At 40.1% G+C, this 20,704-nt stretch overlaps 1 protein-coding gene across 9 annotated transcripts in view; it reads left to right on the forward strand.

The window, feature by feature from the left end:
• Positions 1–20,704, forward strand: part of GBF1 (golgi brefeldin A resistant guanine nucleotide exchange factor 1) — a 99,992-nt gene that overhangs the window by 60,321 nt on the left and 18,967 nt on the right. For 4 of the 9 annotated variants that reach the window (XM_077784607.2, XM_085582461.1, XM_085582457.1 and 1 more), the window contains exons 5-20: positions 2,145–2,263; positions 2,903–3,011; positions 3,373–3,433; positions 5,111–5,165; positions 6,548–6,622; positions 7,978–8,013; positions 11,827–11,962; positions 13,162–13,391; positions 13,901–14,069; positions 14,254–14,465; positions 15,133–15,231; positions 15,647–15,841; positions 16,158–16,344; positions 16,809–16,949; positions 17,484–17,572; positions 20,371–20,573. In XM_077784607.2, coding sequence (XP_077640733.2) covers positions 2,145–2,263; positions 2,903–3,011; positions 3,373–3,433; positions 5,111–5,165; positions 6,548–6,622; positions 7,978–8,013; positions 11,827–11,962; positions 13,162–13,391; positions 13,901–14,069; positions 14,254–14,465; positions 15,133–15,231; positions 15,647–15,841; positions 16,158–16,344; positions 16,809–16,949; positions 17,484–17,572; positions 20,371–20,573 — 2,116 coding nt within the window. The remainder of the gene's footprint in view (positions 1–2,144; positions 2,264–2,902; positions 3,012–3,372; positions 3,434–5,110; positions 5,166–6,547; positions 6,623–7,977; positions 8,014–11,826; positions 11,963–13,161; positions 13,392–13,900; positions 14,070–14,253; positions 14,466–15,132; positions 15,232–15,646; positions 15,842–16,157; positions 16,345–16,808; positions 16,950–17,483; positions 17,573–20,370; positions 20,574–20,704) is intronic. The other 5 variants (XM_021547911.4, XM_021547894.4, XM_085582460.1 and 2 more) reach the window with 2 other exon arrangements.

Genomic DNA, 20,704 nt, shown 5'->3' on the forward strand with positions numbered 1-20,704 from the left:
CTGTTATTGTACTCAGTCAAACTTCTTGTTAGTGATTCTGAGCAGGCATTGATACATCTTTCTGTACTGTTTTCTCACAAGGGAACAAAGATTTTTGTCTGTATCTTGTTTCTGCAAAGTAGAAGCATCTGTGCTTTTAATTGAACTCAAGAGGCTTTATAAATTGACCTGAATTTGTAGTGCTGTTCCAGGGAGCCAGAACTGAAGTAGTCAGGCGTGATGTGTGTTGGGAGAGAGGTGTTGAAGGTAGGGGCTAGAACAGCAAAGCAGTACTCGCAGATCTGTTAAAGAAGCATGTGCACAACTTGCTTGCATTTCCTTTTCACACAGACTGTTTATCCATATATATGATTAAATATATCCCTAAGACTAGAGTAACTCACATCTCCTGGAAAAGGTGACAATGAAGTGAATCTGTGTGTGCTGCCTGTGGGAGCCTTTTCTGCAACAAGTTGCTTTTTTGTCTTGATTCCCACTGGGCTGCTTTCCACTGTGGTTGTTGAGGTTGGTTAACAGTAATGCTAATGTAGGCGCTGGCATTGTAACACCACTGGTCTTTGCCTAATTTAATTAAGACAATTCAGAATGAGCCTACATCACCTTTGGTGATTTATGCTATTACCTCCATGAATAAGACTACATGACTCACCAACCTATGACTGATTTTATTGCCTCTGGTAGAAGAGTAGTAGCTTCTCACTGGATTGTAAGCCATTATTGAAGGTATGTGGAGGACTGCTTTGGCAGCCAGGCCTCTTACCTAATGCTTCCAGTTTTGTATCCTGTTGTGTGCTGCTGCTAAACTGAGTGAAAAATGACCAAGTGGTTTTAGAACAGCCTTCTTAAAAGTTCAGTGAAGTTTGGTAAGCCAGGAGAGGAACTCGCTCTAAACTATGCAAGATTTCTGTGTGTGTGTGTGTGTGTGTGTGTGTGTGAACAATGTCAAAAGTAAGCAAGCTCCATTATTAAAAGGGATGTGTAAGAGGAGACAATGGCAAAGTGCTGTTCCTGTGCAGATTTATGTGATTCTAAGATATGCTGGTGCCATTTCAGTTTTATGAAACTATGAGAAATTTCTTACCCTGCAGCCGCTCAGGGTAGGAGTGCGGTAGAGGCTGCTGTCTCTGGACCACAATAAGGGCAGCTTTCTTTAATACCAAGGACTTAGAGCCCTTCCTAGATGTGAACATTACTGGAGTCAAAGAGGGCATCTGCAAAGCTTTTACAAGGTCTTGCTTGGTTCCTCTGTCAGCATTGTTGCTGGAGTTCAAGAGGCCCCATAGCCAATTAATGAGGTATTAAGCAATGTTTAGGTTGTCTCCTTCCTTTCCTAATGACTGTTTAGGTAGAAGGGTATCAAGATTCTTGCCCAGTGCCATATTGTCTAAGTGAGAATGAAATCAAAGCCAGAGGCAGCTTTTCTGAAGCCACTGTAATGTAGCACAAGATACGGTTACTAGCAACAATCTCATCCTAAACATTCTCTCAACTGCACCATTGTTTCTAGCTGCAAAAGACTGAAATGGAGAGAAGGAGCCTTGATGAATGATTGGAGTGGGACGCCTGCAACTCTGATATCTAAACTGTGATTGTGTCTGTCTGCTGTTTTCTCTGGGGAAAGCTACTGGTCTGTTCCTTCCCAGCTCTCATTCCTTGAGAGGGATGTAGAACAAGAGACAATTTTCCCTTCTCAATTTAGTGGAACCTGTTTGGCATTTTCTTCTCATGAGAGTAAATTTTAGGTTCCCTGTGTTTAAGAGCTGTTTTTTCTTTATTCCCAAGGAGGGCCTGAATGCATTTAATAGCTGATTGTGCTATACTGTAGGGAACAGGACACGGTCTTAGAAGTTAACTTCTAAAGCATAGAGAACCATTAACAATGGAATTGCAATTATTTTCTTTGTCAATTTTTAATTTTTTGCAAATGTAAGTAGATTCTTGATACATCTTTCTGAAAGCTCCCAGCTATAAATCCCTTCTATTAGTGGAAGGTGAGTTATGTTCTTGTTGGGTCAACTCAGTGCAAATCACATAAATTGAGGGAGCTGAAGGTCACACAATATCTCCATGTAGATGTCTCCCCGCAGAGGTGGTAGACTGTAGATGGCTGTTCCCTGACATATCTCTTTTATTCTGTTATTCAGATCCCAGCCATGAGGGCACAGCAGAGGGGATGGAGAATATGGCAGATGCTGTCACTCATGCTCGATTCGTGGGCACAGATCATGCGAGCGATGAGGTTGTCTTGATGAAAATCCTACAGGTAAGAGGAGAGAAATGGTAATTACCATAATGGTTGCTGCCTGTTGTGGAACATATCCTGTTACATAGAGATGAAGAGGAGGGAGCAATGTTTTGACTCTGCAGGAGCTTAGTGACAGACTTTATTTTTAAACAAATGGCTCATATACCTGTGGTAAAAGCTTTTCCAAATGAAAATAGTTAAAAGCTTAAATTATTTTTAAATTATGAACTTGATAATGTGGTAGTGTTGATAATCCTACCTTGTGCATGGGATGTGTTGGGGGGGTTAATTAAAAATATGGAGGTCTCAGATTTATTTTTGAGAAAAGTTTTTTGTAGAGACAAAACTACGGACTGTGTACCTCTTTGGTCTGTGTACTTCTGAGCAGATATCTAGTTTCTGAATTTAAATACTGGGTAGCATGCAGTGTATCAGACCTCTTTGTGAAGTGGGTCAGGAGATCATTCGTGTCTCCTAATTGGCTTCTTGAGCACAGCATTCAGTTTAAAATGACTCCAGAAGAAGCCTCCTTAGGTTTTCTGCTCATGGCAGTCTTTCTTGAGGAAACCAACCTCCTCTTGGGAATGCATGCATCATTGCAGTGTGGTACATGTGGGTTCATTGCAGTGTGGTACATGTGGGTGCTGTTCTTTGCAGGTGTTGAGGACGTTGCTGCTCACCCCAGTGGGAGCCCACCTCACCAATGAGTCGGTGTGTGAGATCATGCAGTCCTGTTTCCGCATATGCTTCGAAATGAGGCTCAGTGGTAGGTTTGTTCATACTTCTGCTGTTAAGAAATTGATCAGGCTTCCTCAGCATTAACTAGTTCTGTTGTAGAGCATGCATCCATGGAAAGCTGCTGAGCTTTATATTATTGTGTCTTTCTACAACTTCATGGAAGGTTTGTTGGGCGTTCGCTGTGTAAGTTTGGACTGCTCTTTTCCCCAGCTGTGTAGCGCCACCGTGTGATGCCGTGGCCGTTTGCAGTAACGCGGGGTTGGAGCTGGTTTTAATAAATTTGCCGTAATCTCTGTAAACAAGACTCGGAGGGGAGTCTGCTTGAAGAAGCCTCTTGATAATATCACACTGAGTAATGACACCTGTGTTATTTGTTTTTGTCTTCGCAGAGTTATTGAGAAAATCTGCAGAGCACACTCTGGTCGACATGGTGCAGCTGCTCTTCACAAGGTAAACCTGCTTGTGTTTGCCTCAGCATTGCCAAGATGGCCCTCTAAGGACAGAAAGATTCCACACTTCCACTTAAGGGCCCTCAGAAAAATCATCCAAAATGGTCATTATTTAGAGGTGGAAGGGGATGAAGGATTTGGCACTTTTCTCTAGGGCTGACCCTGTCAGACTGCAGGGAGACAGAGGTAGGGAAGGTTGCCTGGTTTAAAGTGTCCTTTGAGGAGAGATGGACAGCCAAGTAATGAAGAGCTTTAGGATAGAGAACCAGTTTCAGGACAGAGAATGCAAACTTCACTGAAAAAAAGGTGCTCTAAAAAATATAGCTCTCTTTAGCGGAGAGAACAGAAGTGGTGTTGAATACCCACACACTGATTTCTAGCTGAGAGCTTTGACCTCACACATCAAAAAACATTTAAAACTCTTGAAATCGTATGTCTTGGACAAACATTCTGCCCTTTTCAGCACCCTTTAGGTAATCAAGATGACTTCTTTAAAACTCAGGTAAGTTAATTAACTGGAAAACTGTTTCTCCAAATAGTGAAGTAATCATAGACTTTCTCTGGGTATTGTAAGAAGGAAATTTTTGCAGGTACATATATACTTTTAGTAGAAAAATATTTTGGTAAAACTGACAGCTTATGAAACACAGTTGCATCATATTTTTTTTCCCCATTGTCACACAGTTCCAATGGGATCTCAGTTTTCTTCTCTGTGTGCCCTGCATTGTGCACTGGATGAATGTTTGGCATAGGCAGAATCAATCTCCTCAAAGAGGAGAAACCATGTTACTTTTACTCCAAATGCATATGTGAATTTTACTTGGTGCTTTTTCATTTCTTACTGTGTAATCCTCTCTTCTGTCCTTCTTGATAAGACTCGGAGACACCATCACCATCTGTACCTGTGAACATTGGGTTAGAGATGCAAAGCAAAGGCAGCAACTGCAGGGGTGATTTGGGCATCTTGTTTTCCAGAAAAAGAAACAGCCAAAGCTGTGCTCTAAAGCTTTTATACCCTCATCAAGTAAAGACAGAATTGTAGTAAAGAAACAATAAAGAAGAGGGAACAAGGTGTGTGGAATTGTAGAGCTGTACATGCTGTCATTTGGTAGCACAGGTAAGAGCAGTCTACCTCATTCCAAGATGGGAACTGCTTATCTCCAAAGATTCAACTTAATGTACATCTGCTGCCCTCCATAGCTGTGTTTATATGATGCAGAACACAGGATAACTGCTGAGGTTTCTACACATTCAAAGAGAGGAATTGCCATGACTAGTAATAACAGGTACACTGCAAGAATCCTGGTGTGGATGGCACTGACTCAGCAGCTGTTTTTAGCAGCTTTAGAGAAACCTATTGTGAACAAGTGTAAATAGTGCACTGCTGAAAACATACACTGAAGGAAAATAAATGGTCTTTACATGGCAGGAAAACCAATATAGAAAAACAGCCATTAGCAGTAATAGCGTGCACAGCACCTCTCATCTGTATTTGTGGGGGTTCTTTTCCTTGGCAGATTTTGGCAGGAAAAGAAATTAGGAGAGTCTTTCTTTGTGAAGAAAACCTAATTTGGGTTTTCTAGTACCTGCAGCATAACTGGGAAGACCAGGCTGTTTATTTCCCCTTCTTGTTAATGCATATAAGCTTATGTGTTTTGGCTTGCTCTTTGTATTTCAGGTTGCCTCAGTTTAAAGAAGAGCCTAAAAGCTACATGGGAACGAACATGAAGAAGGTAAGACTCAGCACTGTGTTGACTGTTCCGCTCCTGTCTTTGGCTTGCGCTCATTTCTATTTTGTTTTCACACTTGTATTTCTTCGTTTCTACAAGTCCCAGTTCACTGAAAGAGCATGTTTAACCACATAAATGGACATAGATTCATTAATTCTGTGGGATTAAGTCCAGATAGTCCAGTGGCAAGTCTTTTTAATGACACTGCTGCCTAAGTGAGACAGTCTGGATTCTGGCAACAGCCATCAGTGCTGTGGGCTAGAAAACCCCAGCAAGTTCTGGGACCTGATGGTGTCATTGTCTGGTTATCTGCTGTCTTCTGCTCTCTCTCCAGCTTCTTTTTCTTCATTCTTTATTCACTAAAGTTCCTCCTGTGTGGAAGGAAAACTTTTTGAGGCTGGTGAAACAGCATGAAAGCATGAAATTGGCTTTTATAGAAAAAGCTGTGGTCACTTATAGAAGGGACAGCATTCTGTGGTGAGCACCTTAGTTCACATGATCAATGCCATCTCTATTGGCAGCCAAATCAAAGTCGACTTTTCTTTATCTCCTTTTCCCTAAACTTACAGTTTTCTGAGGGTGGAAGTTCTGTATTTGTTCAACGCCACCATCTTGATCAATACAGTGAGGTTTTTAGTAGCTGGATTCAGTATTTCAAATACCATTTTGTGACCTTATATGATTATTAATGTAGTAATTTCTTAATGAACTGAGATCCTAGTGAGGAACCCACATATACTTCTTTATCTTCCATATGAAGAATGTCAATAAAGATAATAGATTCTGTTGTTGAGAGCAGTAGGATGGTGAAAAGTGCTAGAGAAGAAATAACCAGCGTTCAACTTAATGCTGAGTACACAGTTTATAGCTTCCACTCTGTTTTTATTTCAATGAGTTGAGAAAAGGGACAGCTTAGGGTAAGCATGCATTTCAGAGCCATTATAGAAGTGTTGAGTGAACGAATGCTTGGTTGTAGGAATCTGAAACCTAGTAAAGCTTAGGGCTTTACTTCTTGTATGGTAAAATAATGACTGGTTGTTTCCCTTGCTGTGGGAGAAGTCACAGGATTTGTGATGATGGTAGGCTGGTGTATGGAAAGCTAAAAGAGATCAGGCTAATGTACAGCAGATATCAAGGCTTGTATGTGTACAGAAGGTGTAGAGTGAAGGTGACTGAATTTAGGAAGGCTGCCCTTACCAAGTGATGGCTGCTCTCCCCTTGATTAAGTGATGCTCTGTCTTGTGTCTGCTCTGTTCAGTTACCCTGTACTGTCCCTTTGCAGTGCATGCTAGGAGTGTGCCCTGCAGCCTTGCACTTGCCAGGTTATTCTTCTCTTTGGGTTTATTTTGCTTTGTTTAAACCATGCATTTGCCTATCTTTCACAGATTTCTTCAGGTCTCCTCAACAAACTGGAGCTAAGTAGTGGGGAACAGCCCAAAGCCCTGAACCAGTTAGAGAGGGTATTGATCTTTAAGAACCTGAAGGTCGCTCTCTCCCTTCTCCCTTCTCACCTTACTTCCCTCTTCCTTCTCTTGTAAACACCACCTGAGAGATAGTTACGTTGTGTGCAGCAAATCTCCCTCCACCCATGTGACGCAGCATGGCTTCTGGAGACAGTGCATGCCGTGGTTGCTTTGCAGTGTTGTGGCTGCAGCTGGGGCAGGCTTGGGAGGGAGAGACCCTTGTTTTACTGCGGCATTCACTGACTTGGTGAGTGCCACCTAAGACACCATCACAGCATCCTCTGGAGGAAGGGAGTGGGAGGGCATGGGTAAGATTTGACAGTGAAAACCTGAAAAAAGGAAATATAAAAAGTGTCTCTGAAGTGTTGTGTGTCTTGCCTGTTGATCTTAATTATACACATAGCTCCTCCATATACCTGAGAAGTCTTTTGACCCAGCATGCCTTAAAATTATTTTAGTCAAGGTGAATCTCTGAGCTTTATTACTTGGTACAGGGCCACAGAGTTCAATGCTTTCTAAAACTTTTTTCAAGGAGACTGCTGTATATTTTCAACATCTTTTGTTCATGTTTCTACTGAATTTAAGTATGTGTCCCAGCACAATATATGCTAATGGCGGATCAGTGGGGCCAAACTGATTTACAAAATGTGTTAGTACCTGCTAATTCCCATAGAAGATACTTCCATAGAAATACTGTAGGCATGCAGATTATTTGGCTTGGATCAATCATGGTAACCCTGAAAAACTAACTTAGAACAGTTTTCAGTTTTCCATGTTGCTTCATAAACTTAATGTAGCTTTAATTTTTGTCTGCCGTTAATGTTACTTAGTCCAGACAGAGATGAACAGAACATTTAGAAATGCCACTCTTTTGTCCTGTGTCTAAGACAAAATAGTTATACAAAGAGGATAGTTTGAAAGGTAGTGGCTCAAGAATTGCAGATTTATGCAGAGTTACACAGAAAAAAAAAAGACTAATAAATGTTTCCCTTTGCAGTAGAAAGTGTTCTAGGTAAACGTTTGGCTCTGCTCTGGGAGTGAGGAGGAACATAAATCTGAATTTTCACAGATTTTTGGGGTGGATTTTGTTGATAGTTGCCTAAGATGTGTAAATGCATTTCACCAAATAACCTTCATTAGTTGTTACAGTACAGGCAGGTACATAAATGAGATGACTGGATTGCCTTGGTGTCTCCAGGATTCGGATCGTGGACTGCGTTCTCTCTGCATGCTTTTGTGTCTTGAACGCTACTTGGTGTGCTGACCAGTTCCATGCTGCATCTAGAATGAGCTCATGTTTTAGTGTAATCACTTTAATTACTAATCATTGGCCCCTGCCCTTTTCTCTTGAGGCTTACAGTATCTTATGGAAAAACAAACGAGTACAGGTAAGGTGGCTTGTAGAAAAATGAGATCTCATGGATCCTTTAAAAAGAAACTTGTAGTATTAAATTTTTCTTCACCTTCCCAGACCTTAGCTAGGGTTTTATTTGTAAAACCTCATCTATCAAAGGAAGCATTTGTAGTCTTGTAATTTTTTTCTTCTATAATTTTGTGGACATTTCTTTATGCAAAAGTAACTCACATAAATGTAATTGAATCTGTACAGAATTCCAAGATGAATGAACAGTACCTCTGAGCTCCCTCTCATTTCTAAAAATATTTTTTAAATACCAACATCAAATGGTTTTTACCACCAAAAATACAAGCTTAATGTAGTCTCAAGGATGTTGATGATTAGAAAGCTAATGTAACTCTAATATTACCAAGCATGGAAGAGGGAATGAGTGTTTTAGTTAATGTGTAAGAGTCAGGATATGTTAATGATCTGTTAAATGCCATTTAGCTGCAGCATTTAATCAAAAAGGCAATGTTAGGTTTAAAATTTCAGTGTGTTAACATACAATGAGAAACTGGGAGATGCCTTGGAGTTGAAGGTAAAAACAAGATTTAGAAATACTACTTTTAGTTGAAGGTAAACTGTACAAGTGTTTTTTACATTTTTTTATGCTAACATTAAAAGCAAAGAGATGTGAGATTGTTACTTTTTAATTCAAAGAACATCCAGAAGGGATGATGTTACTTTGCTGTCCTTTGATACATGTATTATTTTAGAATTCCCAAATTCAGTGTTTGATAAAACATCATTTAGCCTCTTGACACTGGTGAAATGTTTTAATTAAGCATTTCTGTTTGCTTCTGCAAGTTTTTGAAGCTGTGCAATAGTTTGCTGCATTGAAGTAAAAGGAGATAGCAAAAGAAAAAGGAGGGAGGGCAAAATTCTATGGGAAGTAGTCCTAAGTACTCCTTTTATTAATTCTAATAAAAGGATACCTGTTTGTATAGAATGTGGAGATTGGATGGTATTAGATGGAAAAGACCTATTGGGTAATCTTGTCTCATCCCACCCACCCCTCCATTCCCTGCAAAAAAAAAAAAAAAAAAAAAAAGATCTTCCTCCCTCCCCCCTAAAAACCCAAAGCAAACAAAACCCAAAGCAAACAAACAAAAAACCCAAACCCATCCCCCCCAAAAAAACTAAAAAACCAAACAAAAAACCACAAAAAATGAAATCCACAAAAGAAACCACCCCAACCAAAATCCCAAAAAACACCCCAACCAAAATCCCAAGAAACACCCCAAGGGAAAAAAAAAAAAAAAAACAAACAAAAATAAACCAACAAAAAAAACCACCCCTGAACACCTTAAAAGGTCAAATAAACTCAGATTCTGGTCCAAATGATTTGTGGTCTGATTAAATGTTTTGGAATCTTTAAAAATCAAGTAAGTCTTCTTGCTTGCATGACTCTGCTGTTTCCCATCCCTATGAAGCTGCTGTGCTCAGTCTCTGAAAGATGGTGCAGGTTCATTAGAATGATTACAGATGGGCCTGAATCTTATGATGCTCGAGATGCAATCTTGGAAGTTAAAACACAGGACAGTCTCAGAGGGTAGATTTTGGGTCTGAGGAAAAATGCTTTTTTGAAAGGGCTAGTGTTGGTTCGAGGTGATATTTGGTGTTGTATGAAAGGGGAGATTAGAAATGGTAATTAAATAGGTTGTATTGTCTGATAGAATGTTTCAAACGTTAGGTGTTTCTCAGGAGCATGACTGAGGGCAAAAGGAGTGGTACATGGTTAGCCTGTGTCACTCTCTCAGCTCCATTTCGGTGATTCAGTTTTGCATCCTGCTGCAAGTAACTTTTAACCTGGCAAAAAATGACAGCAGCATTTAGTAGCTAGAAGCAATGTGTTTTGATACTGTGTGAAACGGATTCTTTTTTTTTGGTCTAATATAATGTTTCCAGTTTTCCTTCCTAATGAAAGTAGTTTGGTATGATGAACCATAAATCTTCAGATCTTACTGTATAAGTTACTGAAAAAAGAGAAAAAAATACAGCTATTTCTGTAATAGCTGGTAGGTAAAACTTTCTGATCTAATTTGTAGCTTAAGCCTTTAATAAATGCAGCTATTGGTAGTATTTAAGGCTCAGAGTTTAGAAATTGGCAGATTAAGAAATTGGCAAGAATCAAAAATAACACATTTTATATAGCCATATGAAGCAGTAAGTAGGAAAGATGAGAGAGGTGATAATTTTGACACGAAAGGTTTGTGATCCATAAGCATTGTAAAATATTTTGACATCTGCAAAATTTTAGTTTTAGCTGTGTGCTTGTAATGTATTTGCCAGAAGCTGTGATTTAGAAGATTCTTAATACAATATTTGAAAGTAATTCTGAATCTATTAATCAGCACACTCAAGGAAACTGTAGCACAGCTTAAACCTGGGGATTAGTCATCAAACAAACACAACTCGTGGTGTGAAGAATAGTTACACAAATGGTTTACAGCAGTGGGATAAAACATTTTATCAAGCTTTGTTTAAATGGGAAGAAGTACAGGCTAAGGCCATATACAGGGAGTTAGAATTCTACCTGGAAAATTGAAAGAGAAGGAAAAACAGTAGTGGAACCTAGACTATTTATTGGTGTTTAAGAGTAGTAGTAGCTGGAAGGAGGTAAGTTGCAGAAAAAGGAAGACACTGAAGAATATAGCTATTTTCTACATAAGTTAAATCTGATGCTAGAGATATAAGAAATAAGGAATATTATAGCCCAAAATAAAACTTAACTGTGATAAATTTACAAAGAAGAATACTGAATAGAACCTGGTACTGAAACTTGCTGAATGGTTTCCACAACATGCAAGATACCTGTTCAGTGCTTAAATTTGCACCCAAACTGAGGAGGCGGCAGCATTAGAAAAGCTGACTGCAGCTACCAAGCACAAGAGTACATGCAGTCCTGCACTTGGAGAAACTTGTGTTGTAAGGAACTAGTTTTCATGCTGGCCAGGGCCATTAGCCATGTGACTAAATACCATACTGTTTTTAGGAAGTTCTGGAGCATTTCTGCATGCCTGAAATAGCAGTCCTATGCAGCAAGTGCCACACAGTCTTGCCCTGCTCCTGTTTTTGTTCTTGTTTTCCCAAAGTTCTGTGTACAAACTAGAAGTAGTCAAGAGCTAAGGTTAGGTTTAGAAGAGAAGTCGTGACAGAAGACAGATGAAGGAGAATGAGGTTTGTTCCTGAACAAGGGTGGTATTTGCAATGTAACATGTGTCAATAGCAAGTGAAGTGTTAGAAATACTTGTTAATAGTGAGCATGGAGGAATGTGAGCATGGCATTGCTACAAAGATGAAGAGTGAATTGAGGTAAGAGACCAGTGACAGAGCTCCAGCATGCTCATGCTGCATTTCCAGCTTGATATATAGATGGTGACATTTTAGCTTCATGTCAAACTTAACTAATGCTTGCTTAGATACCTTAAGTGATCCCCTTTGGAAGTCTAGGAGCTTCCAAGAGATTTGAGATGTGTAGGTCTAAGAGAATTCTTTATCCTAATTTAAAGTTGGGAGGTATTGATAGGGAATAGGTAGTGTTGTGATAATTGAACTGTTAAGTATATATTATAGGAGAGTCATGAGTTAGTTGTCCCTTGACTTAGGTGTGGAGTTGGCTAATATGTGGGGAGTTAAGGGATAGTTTGCATGATTTTGAGGTGCTGATTAATTTGTGTGGTATATTTAAGTGCCACTGCCTGACTTTAAAGTCTTTGAGGCAGCCTTTGTGAGTTGGCTTGTGTAATCCATTATGCTATGTAGTTTTGCAACACTGATATTAAGGATTTCTGGTTTTCAGTTGAAAATGAGAGCTGGAGGAATGAGTGAATCATCAAAATGGAAAAAGCAGAAGAGATCACCTAGGCCTCCTCGACATGTAACTAAGGTCTCTCCTGGGACAGAACAGTCAATGGGCAATGCTACTAATACCACAGGTAAGTTGCAATCTTTTTCAAGAGAACAGACAGCATCCATGCTACAGCTTTTTTGACTCTATCTTTATTTCATTTCTCCTAATATATTATTTTGCATTAATTCTTTTCATATTAGTTCTCTGTGACTATAGCAATAAAACATATCATAGCTGTTCAGGTCCAGGAGAAAGAATTCTCAGGAAATTGAATACATATTGATCAGAAAGGCATGGTCCTGCAGATAACTTGTCAGCATTTCTATGCCTTCAGCATACCTCCCTAGGGGTAGTTTGGACAAAAGAGCACAAGCACCTGGAAAAGTGGCTGAGGTTGTGCATAGCCATGTGGTGCAGAGGAGTTGAAGGATGCAGCAGATAGAAGAGAATGAGAACAGGAGCAGTGACAAGAGGAGAGCCAAGGGCAACTTGGGGGCATATTCTTAAGCTGCTCCAGGGGAGGCTTAGCTTGGGCATTAGGAAGAATTTCTTCACAGAAAGGGTGATTAAACACTGGAATGGATTGCCCAGGGCTGTGATAGAGTCACAGTCCCTAGAGGTGTTTAAGGACAGGCTGGATGTGGCACTCAGAGCTGTGGTCTGGCTGAAATGGTGGTGTTCAGTCATAGGTTGGACTCGATCTCAGAGGTCTTTTCTAACCTAATTGATTCTGTGATTCTGTAAGGAACACTTAAATTCTTGGAGCACTGTCTCATATGTAGAGACAGAATTTAGTAAAAATTCTTCACTGCTCATATTTCAGATCCATTTGAACTGTAATGAATTTAATTTGTTTAGGAAGAATTAAAGAAATCAGTCCTGCTTTAGAATCGAGTCAAAAGTCTCACTGTGAAGGAATGATTAATACTTGATGCAAGTATTTAAAGTGGTTGTGCCAGTGTATTGAAGTACACCTTTTAGACTCTCTTCAGATTCCTACTTCCTCTGCACCCTTTAACTATGTAGGTTAGCTAATTTGCTGAGTCAGTTAGACTCCAACTATTGTGTTAAATTTGGAGAGCTGCTAGTATCTCCAGTGTTCATCTATTTAATTAATACCTAGCAAGAGAGATCTTAGTTTATCTGTGTTCTCACATTAGTGTGCTGCTGAGATTATTTGTAGTGTGAAGTAGTAATGAAAGAATTTGTTGCTGTGTTTAATGTATGAATTTGTCTGTTGAGGGGCAGAGCAATACTAATCATTTTGCTTCTGTTTTGCATCAGCAAGTGGAGTTGCTTTCATAGATGGTCCTTCTCCCAGCTCCTCTGGGAGCTCAGAAAATGTTTCATCAGCGGTCAGCCCTGTTACAGACAGTGGGTTGGAGTTGTCCTCACAGACAACATCCAAGGAAGACCTGACAGATTTGGACCAAGTCGCTTCTTTGGGACTTAATGCAGGAACATCTTCAAATGAGGCCAAAGTCACTGAAAATCAAAATCAGCCTGAACTCCAGGTACATGAATATAATTTGCAAAGAAAATTCCAACTCCCAGCACAATCACTTCTCCCCACAACAGTAAATGCTATTGAGAGGTTCATAGAGCCACAGGGAACTTTTCTGAGCTTTCATATTTTGAATGATAGAAATGCTAGGAAGGCTTAAACAGAAGTGTGCTGAAGTTGTATAGCATTTTAAAAAAATGACCAAATTTTTTCTCCTCAGAGGCAGTAAGAACTGAAAGGTTATAGGAGTATTTTTGAGGTAAAGTCCTTAGTCTCACAACCTAGAGTTATATAAAGCAGATAAGAACTTGATATAAGTGGAAGGGTAAAGAGGGTTGCAGCTTATGTAGAGGCTCTCTTTTCTCTTGAATTTTATTTTTATGATACTCTTTTGTTAATGATCTGTGTTGTTTTAATAGTTACAGATTAACTGCAAACAATTGAGACTTTTTTTTTTCACTTGTCTAGTGCTTAACTCTTCTTTTGCTTCTTTCATCCTCAAATGATGTTTCAATGAAGAATGAAAGCCTGAGGGAGGAGAAGGTCCAGTCAGCTTCTGTTGAGTCTATCCCTGAAGTCCTAGAGGAGTGCACATCTGTAGCAGAACATTCGGACTCTGCCTCAGTTCATGACATGGACTATGTAAATCCCCGGGGAGTACGTTTTACTCAGTCTTCCCAAAAAGAAGGTGAGAGGTGGGCAATGTTGCTAAAGTCCTGCTTCATTTCCACTGTTATATTTCATTTCCTGCTAAGAGACTGATAAGCTCCTATTCCTTAGTGGGCCTGTAACAGTTAAATTTTTAACACTTGCTAGGCACCTGTGAAAAGCAAAACGAAAATTTAGATTGCTAATCTCTCTTTTTTGTTTAGGAGCAGCTCTGGTCCCATATGGGTTGCCATGTATTAGAGAACTGTTCCGCTTTCTCATCTCACTCACCAACCCTCATGACCGCCACAACTCTGAGGTGATGATCCACATGGGGCTGCAGCTGCTGACTGTTGCCCTGGAGTCAGCACCCATTGCAAACTGTCAGTCCCTCTTGGGACTCGTGAAGGAGGAGTTGTGCCGGCACCTGTTTCAGGTGAGTCTGGCTTATGCTTGCATGGACTATGGCACTGAGGAGTCAGATACGAATTTCCATCAGTGTATTGAAGTTTAGTATTATGAGGTTTGGCAGGTCTGCAAACAAGCTCTCTCCTGCACTGCAGTGAGAGTTCTGAATTGTAGCAAATGGCTCTGTTGCAAAGCCAGAGAGGTTGTCATGCTATTTTCTGCAGACCAAGGCCAAGAAGGATGAGTGTGATTTGAATGAACTGTTACTGTGGGTTAACTTTGTGTTTTGATATAATTTGTTTTGAGGTAATTATGGATATAAGTTATCAGCTTAGTAGTAGGCAGAACCTTTGGCAGATACCAAGCTATTAATTGCACTGGGGTCATCTCAGAGGCAGGTCCTCTTCCAAACTCCTTCACCACTAAGAGTCTCTGTGGGTTTGGCAAAAGAACCAAGTTGTAGTAAGTAAAGTGTTACCACGCACAGATGAGAATTAAGTATTTTCATCCTCACTGGCAGAAAGTATGGCCAGAAGGTTGAATAAGGGATTGTTTTTAAAATATCATTGCTATGGGCGACAGTGTGTGGATTTTGGTTGGTTGCAGATGATGCCTGCAGTGCCCTAGTACTGCTACTTATAGAACATAATGACTTGCCTTTGTAATTCTTAAAATTCTTTTTGTTTCTTGTTCAGCTACTGAGTGTTGAACGGCTCAATCTGTATGCAGCCTCCCTCAGGGTGTGCTTTCTTCTCTTTGAGAGCATGAGAGAGCATCTGAAATTCCAACTGGAGGTGAGTTTTTTGAGTATCACTGGGTGCCTCATAATAGTTTATTTGCCTTTAATTAAATGCATATATCTGGACAATAAAATAGAGTCTAAGTGTCAAATTATGTTTGTATAAATGACTCAGTGTTATGGGTAGGCTGTGTAGGCTTTTTTCTGTTGGAAAATCAAATGTCTGGATTAGAGAGTGGTGTACTGTGCTGCCTGCCTTCAGAAGGTTTTTTTAGAGCTGTAGATCCAGGTGCACTGAACGGTAGAACTGTTTGAAACCTTTTTACAGCCTCCTTCAGAATGAGCTATCATTAAAGATGGAATGTTATGGGGGAAGGTGAGGCTTAAATCTCCCTCTGCAGTCCTCAAAGCTATTCACTATCCTGCTTTTTTTTCTTTCCTTAAACTGAGCTGCCCTGTGTTTCTGCCAGATGTATATCAAGAAGCTGATGGAAATAATCGCTGTGGAAAACCCAAAGATGCCCTATGAAATGAAGGAGATGGCTTTGGAAGCCATTGTTCAGCTGTGGAGGATTCCCAGTTTTGTGACTGAGCTGTACATTAACTACGACTGTGACTACTACTGTGCCAACCTCTTCGAGGAGCTCACCAAGCTGCTCTCCAAGGTGCTGAACCGGGGAGGGGCAGGGAGGGGCAGCTGGTGGCTCAGGGCAGCACTTAACAGGGGGAGCACTCAAAGGGTCTGGGGTGAGTTTGCTGTGGAGATGAGGAAGGCCTTTAACATTTGGAAGCAGAAGAGAAAAAGAATAGTCATGAAGCTTTAATAATGTCATAGCAAATAAACCATTAAATACAAGCTAGAAAGCTTAGGGTGTTCTGTTCTAGTTTTTTGCCTTCCTCAAGCTGTGGGGGAAAATTTACTTGCCCTGTCATGGTGAGAGAGACATGAAAGTTGACAAATACTTACATGTTATTTTCCAGAATGCCTTTCCAGTTTCTGGACAGCTGTATACTGTCCATCTGCTGTCTCTGGAAGCATTGCTGACAGTGATAGATAGCACTGAGGCACATTGCCAGGCTAAAGTGCTGAGTAATATACATCAACAAGAGAAGGAAGTTGGCAAACCCAGCCCAGAAACCATCAACACCACCAAAGAAACAAGCAATAGTAAGAATACATTCTTTGATATTTTAATATTAAGCTTAGTCTTGTGCTAAACTTTGAGATCTCATTTTGGTTGCTGACATAGTGAACTCCTTAAATACATGTTTTCAGTCTTCCTGTTGCATGTTTTATAACTACACACTGATGTTAATAACCTTGCTGTTTGTAAAATCTGCAGAGATCAAAATTTGTTTCTCATGAAGCTTTATATAAAGGCCGTGTCAAGACTGGCAATCACAATAGAATGAGGGTATGCCATGGAATTCATGTAGACAAAATATTGATACTGCAAAGTTGTGGTTACTAGAAGGTTCAAGCACATGTTCAATTTAGAGTGATTATTTCTCTGTTGATAGCTTTTTTCCTTGGCTTTTGGGTTTGTTTCTCTCTGGGTGTTTGGTTTGGGATTTTTTTGTGGGTTTTGTTTGTTTGCTTGCTTGTTTGTTTGTTTGTTTTAACTTCTACAGATATTGAGAGAGTATTCAGTGAGGGAAAATCTTCCAGTGCAGTCTCAGAGCCAGCTGGGGCATGTCCTCCCACCAGTGGGTGCCTTATGGCTGACCAGATGAAGGAGAGCTGCATGGAATTGGAAGGAGGAAGTGAAGCAGGTAATAGCCTTGGCAGTACCCTGGGTGTCTATATCCTAAGAGTGGTCCTGACATTTGCTGACAGTCCTGCTATAGTGTGGACCATTGTAGCTATTGTGTTCAAAACTGGAAGGAGGTATATGGTGAATGTATGTTTATTATATATGAGCTATTTATGCCTACTAGGTGTTGCATGTCTTGCATGAGGAATTAGATCTGATGGGTTACTTTGTGTCAAAAGTGTGTGAATTCATAGCAGTACTTAGAGTTTTGAAGGAAGTTAGGGGTTCTCCAGGAAATCAGTAATGTAAATAGACAAAATAGCCAGAAAAATAAATCTTGTGCCTGTGTGAAGTTGTCTGAGTCAAGAAGCTACTATGCAATAATGAAGGAAATGTGGGTGGGAGGAATGTAGTAATTGAATTGAAGTGTGACTGCCATTTGCAGGACAGCATATTGCAGCGAAGACTCCATGACTGAAAGTTATGGGACACTCTCATGTCTGAGTGCTATGCTGGGGATAGGTTTGACTTTAATGATGCTTTGTCATTCCAGCTGAGAAGAGTACCCCCAGGAAACCTACTCGATTTTCTTGTATCCTTCCAAGTCCTCAGGAACTTATGCAGATTAAGAACAAAAAGAAGGTATGGTTTGAAATACACTACAGGTGGATCTTTGAGTGTTCTCATTTCCCATCCCATGTGGGCTTTACATGACTGGTCATACCTCAGAAATTTTGAGTTCTGGTCTCTGCTGATCAGAATTAAAGAGTCAGCCACTGAAAATCCTGCTACACTATAGAGACAGCAATGATTATTACCTGTTCTGGTTTAGTTGTGCTGAAAGCTGCAAGAGGTTTTGGGGAAATTTTGTGGCATTGTTTGTAAGCTAGGTCCATCTGATTTCTGGGTGGGAAAGTCTCTGGATTTTATTTTTATTATATGGAGATAATCAAGTACATTGATCAAAAAAGGCATCTTCACTACTCTTATCAAAGATGTAAATGGGGAGCGGACCAAGAGGCCTGTAGTAGAAATTAACTGGTCTGCTATTCTGATTTGGTAATTCCTGTGTTTGCTTTGTCATAAGGATGACCAAAAAATTGTTTTGGTTGTGGTTAAGCCACTCTTTCTTTTCAGAGTCTGTTTTCTTGAACCTTATTAGTCCAAGTTATAGTCTAAACTTTATACAACTTTTCCATTCCCTGAGTGGTTCTAGTCTAGGCCTAGTGTAGGTAAAAGTACTCCATGCTAATGTCTTTGTATTTATCTGCTGTCCTGTGTCAAATACCTGGTACTGGCCTGCTCTTTCACCTCCAGAGACAGTGGGTGAATATATCATAAGTCCCCAGGGGTTACATGGGACTATCTGGGTTTTGTTGTACGTTTCTTCAGATTTTTTCCATTCACGTATGTTCTTTGTACATATTTTGTTCTCTTTGCACAACATATGCATAAGGTAGGTTCATTTCAGGTGTGAGAGATTACTAAATTTCAATATGAAAATAATGCATGTTCTGGATGAAACATGAGTGGCCATATTAGTTGTGGGTATGGAGATAATATAGGAGAAAAGAAATTAAGTCTTTGAAGGATTTACTGGTGGTAAAAAGAGAGAGGGTTTTTTATTTCTATCTGACTAAAAGGCTTCTGGCTTCTCTCTCCAGCATAGGGGGTTTTATTTTGCATTTTTGTCAAGGATTGATGGTCATATTTGTCTAAACTTAATCAGAAATAGAAGAAAATACAATACTTCTCTTTCCTCTGCTGCCATACTAATCTGTGCTTTGTGATTGACTGGCAGTCTCTGGATCTGAGTGTAATTTAAAGCATTGGTTTCTCTCTAGGAAGTTTACTGCAGTACTTGGAAACCTTTTTCTTTACCTGCAACACAGTGCTGCAGTGGAGTAATGGTAACTTGCTTCCCCAGCCACAAGGACAGTGAGGGGAAGTGATCATCAGTGCAGTATTCCAAGGAACCACTGAATTTTGCCCTAAATCTTGCTTTCATAGCAACTTTGCTTGATGGACTTATGTGAAAATCCATTGCTGAGAAGGGGGCTTGCATAGTGCTTCCTCTGTTCTAACTGAAAACCTTTGGTAATTCTCTGTCTTTCCTCTGCTGGAAAACAAGTTTAGAAGAAATCAAGAGTAGGGGGCAGGAAGATGTTACAAATCTTTATAAATCTCTGAGTTTGCCTAGGGAGAATTGTTCTCTGACTCTACATCTCCTAGTGGTTTCATCCTAAGCACATAAACAGGGCACAACAAACTCTCAGTTTTAGTTATGTTGATGCTGACCTGGCACCAGCATGTTCTACTTCCTTTAACCTCTGAAGTACTGAACATTACCAAATTGGAAGGAAAAAAAAGCTAAATAAAAGCAGAAAACAAATTGTGCATCAAACAGAAAGTTTTCTTTGATGTTGCCAAAGGTGGTGGAAGAAGCACAAGACTGACCTGATTGTAAATGCAGTGCAAACTGCCAGTCCAGTCTCCTTTCAAGTGGTTTTAGGAAGTCTGTGGACTTAGCATACACTCTATGCTATTTCAGGGTCTGTGTTTCGTTGCAGTTTTGAGGATGCTCACCCAGGCAGGGAAAGCAGAGACCAGAGGGTTGGTGGCTTCTGAAGTACTAAGAAACCCAGGGGAGCTAGTAATCATGATGGTCACGAATTTAGTTCACTAGGTCATTGCTAGCAGTCTGATCATGACAGGAGCTAACAGGGAACTGACATTTATTCTGGTTCCTTAGTAAAGTTCATACCATTGTTTGTGCTTTTGGTTTTTCTGAACATCACCAGGAACATTCAGTTAACCCTTTCGTAGTTGTTTCTTTACACTGTGACTATGGTACAGTCTAGTTTCCTAAGAGGGCAGATTAGATTACTTCCTTTCAGAACCAAATATGTATTCTGCTCTTCCCAGCCTACAAATAACCTTGTCAGGCTGGAATACCTGATGTTCCTGAGACCATCTCTTACACATGTTGAATAAGTGCTGAGGATTCTTGCTGCCTGTCTCCTAATGGTGAGGTAGTTATGAGAACCTGGAGCCAAAGGGACAGGAGAGGACAAGAGAGCAGTGCTGCTGTTGTAACTGGGTAGGGCTGATCTTGCCACTTGCCTGGGGTTTATCTGCTGTGCTTACAAATGAGAGCAAGCAAGGCATTTGAAGTAGTGGAGCTTATTGCTTGGTTAGATGTTAAAGCTTTTTGGAGATGGCAGCTCATGCTTACTCTGTCCAGTGCTATTTGATGGTAAAACCTTGTGATGAATGCAGGTTTTCTGTCCTTCATTAGCCTTTTTCCTGGGTTACACAGTACAGTAAACTTGATCATGCTGAGGCTGATTTTTCTTCTGTTTTGTTTTTGGTTCAAATGCCAAGAACAATTTAAAATGAGAAAACACTTCAAGCTGTAATTATCAGAATGTCTTCTGCAGCTCCTGATAACCGGTACAGAGCAGTTCAACCAAAAACCAAAGAAAGGGATACAGTTTCTGCAGGAGAAAAACCTTCTTGCCACCCCCATTGACAACAATGAAGTGGCCAGGTGGTTACGGGAAAATCCTCGCCTGGACAAAAAGATGATTGGGGAATTTGTGAGTGACCGTAAGAACATAGACTTGCTGGAAAGCTTTGTTGGGTGAGTATGCTTCTGTATCTCTTCAGTCAGGAAACAGTGAAAGTTAAGAGTTTAGTAATAAATAAAGCAGTAGAATTGGTAGTTCCTGGAGGCATTGGATTTCTATCACTTGATTCTCTCTGTACTCCATG

Source organism: Lonchura striata, chromosome 6, assembly GCF_050655825.1.
Source record: "Lonchura striata isolate lonStrDom1 chromosome 6, ASM5065582v1, whole genome shotgun sequence".
NCBI lineage: Eukaryota > Metazoa > Chordata > Aves > Passeriformes > Estrildidae > Lonchura > Lonchura striata.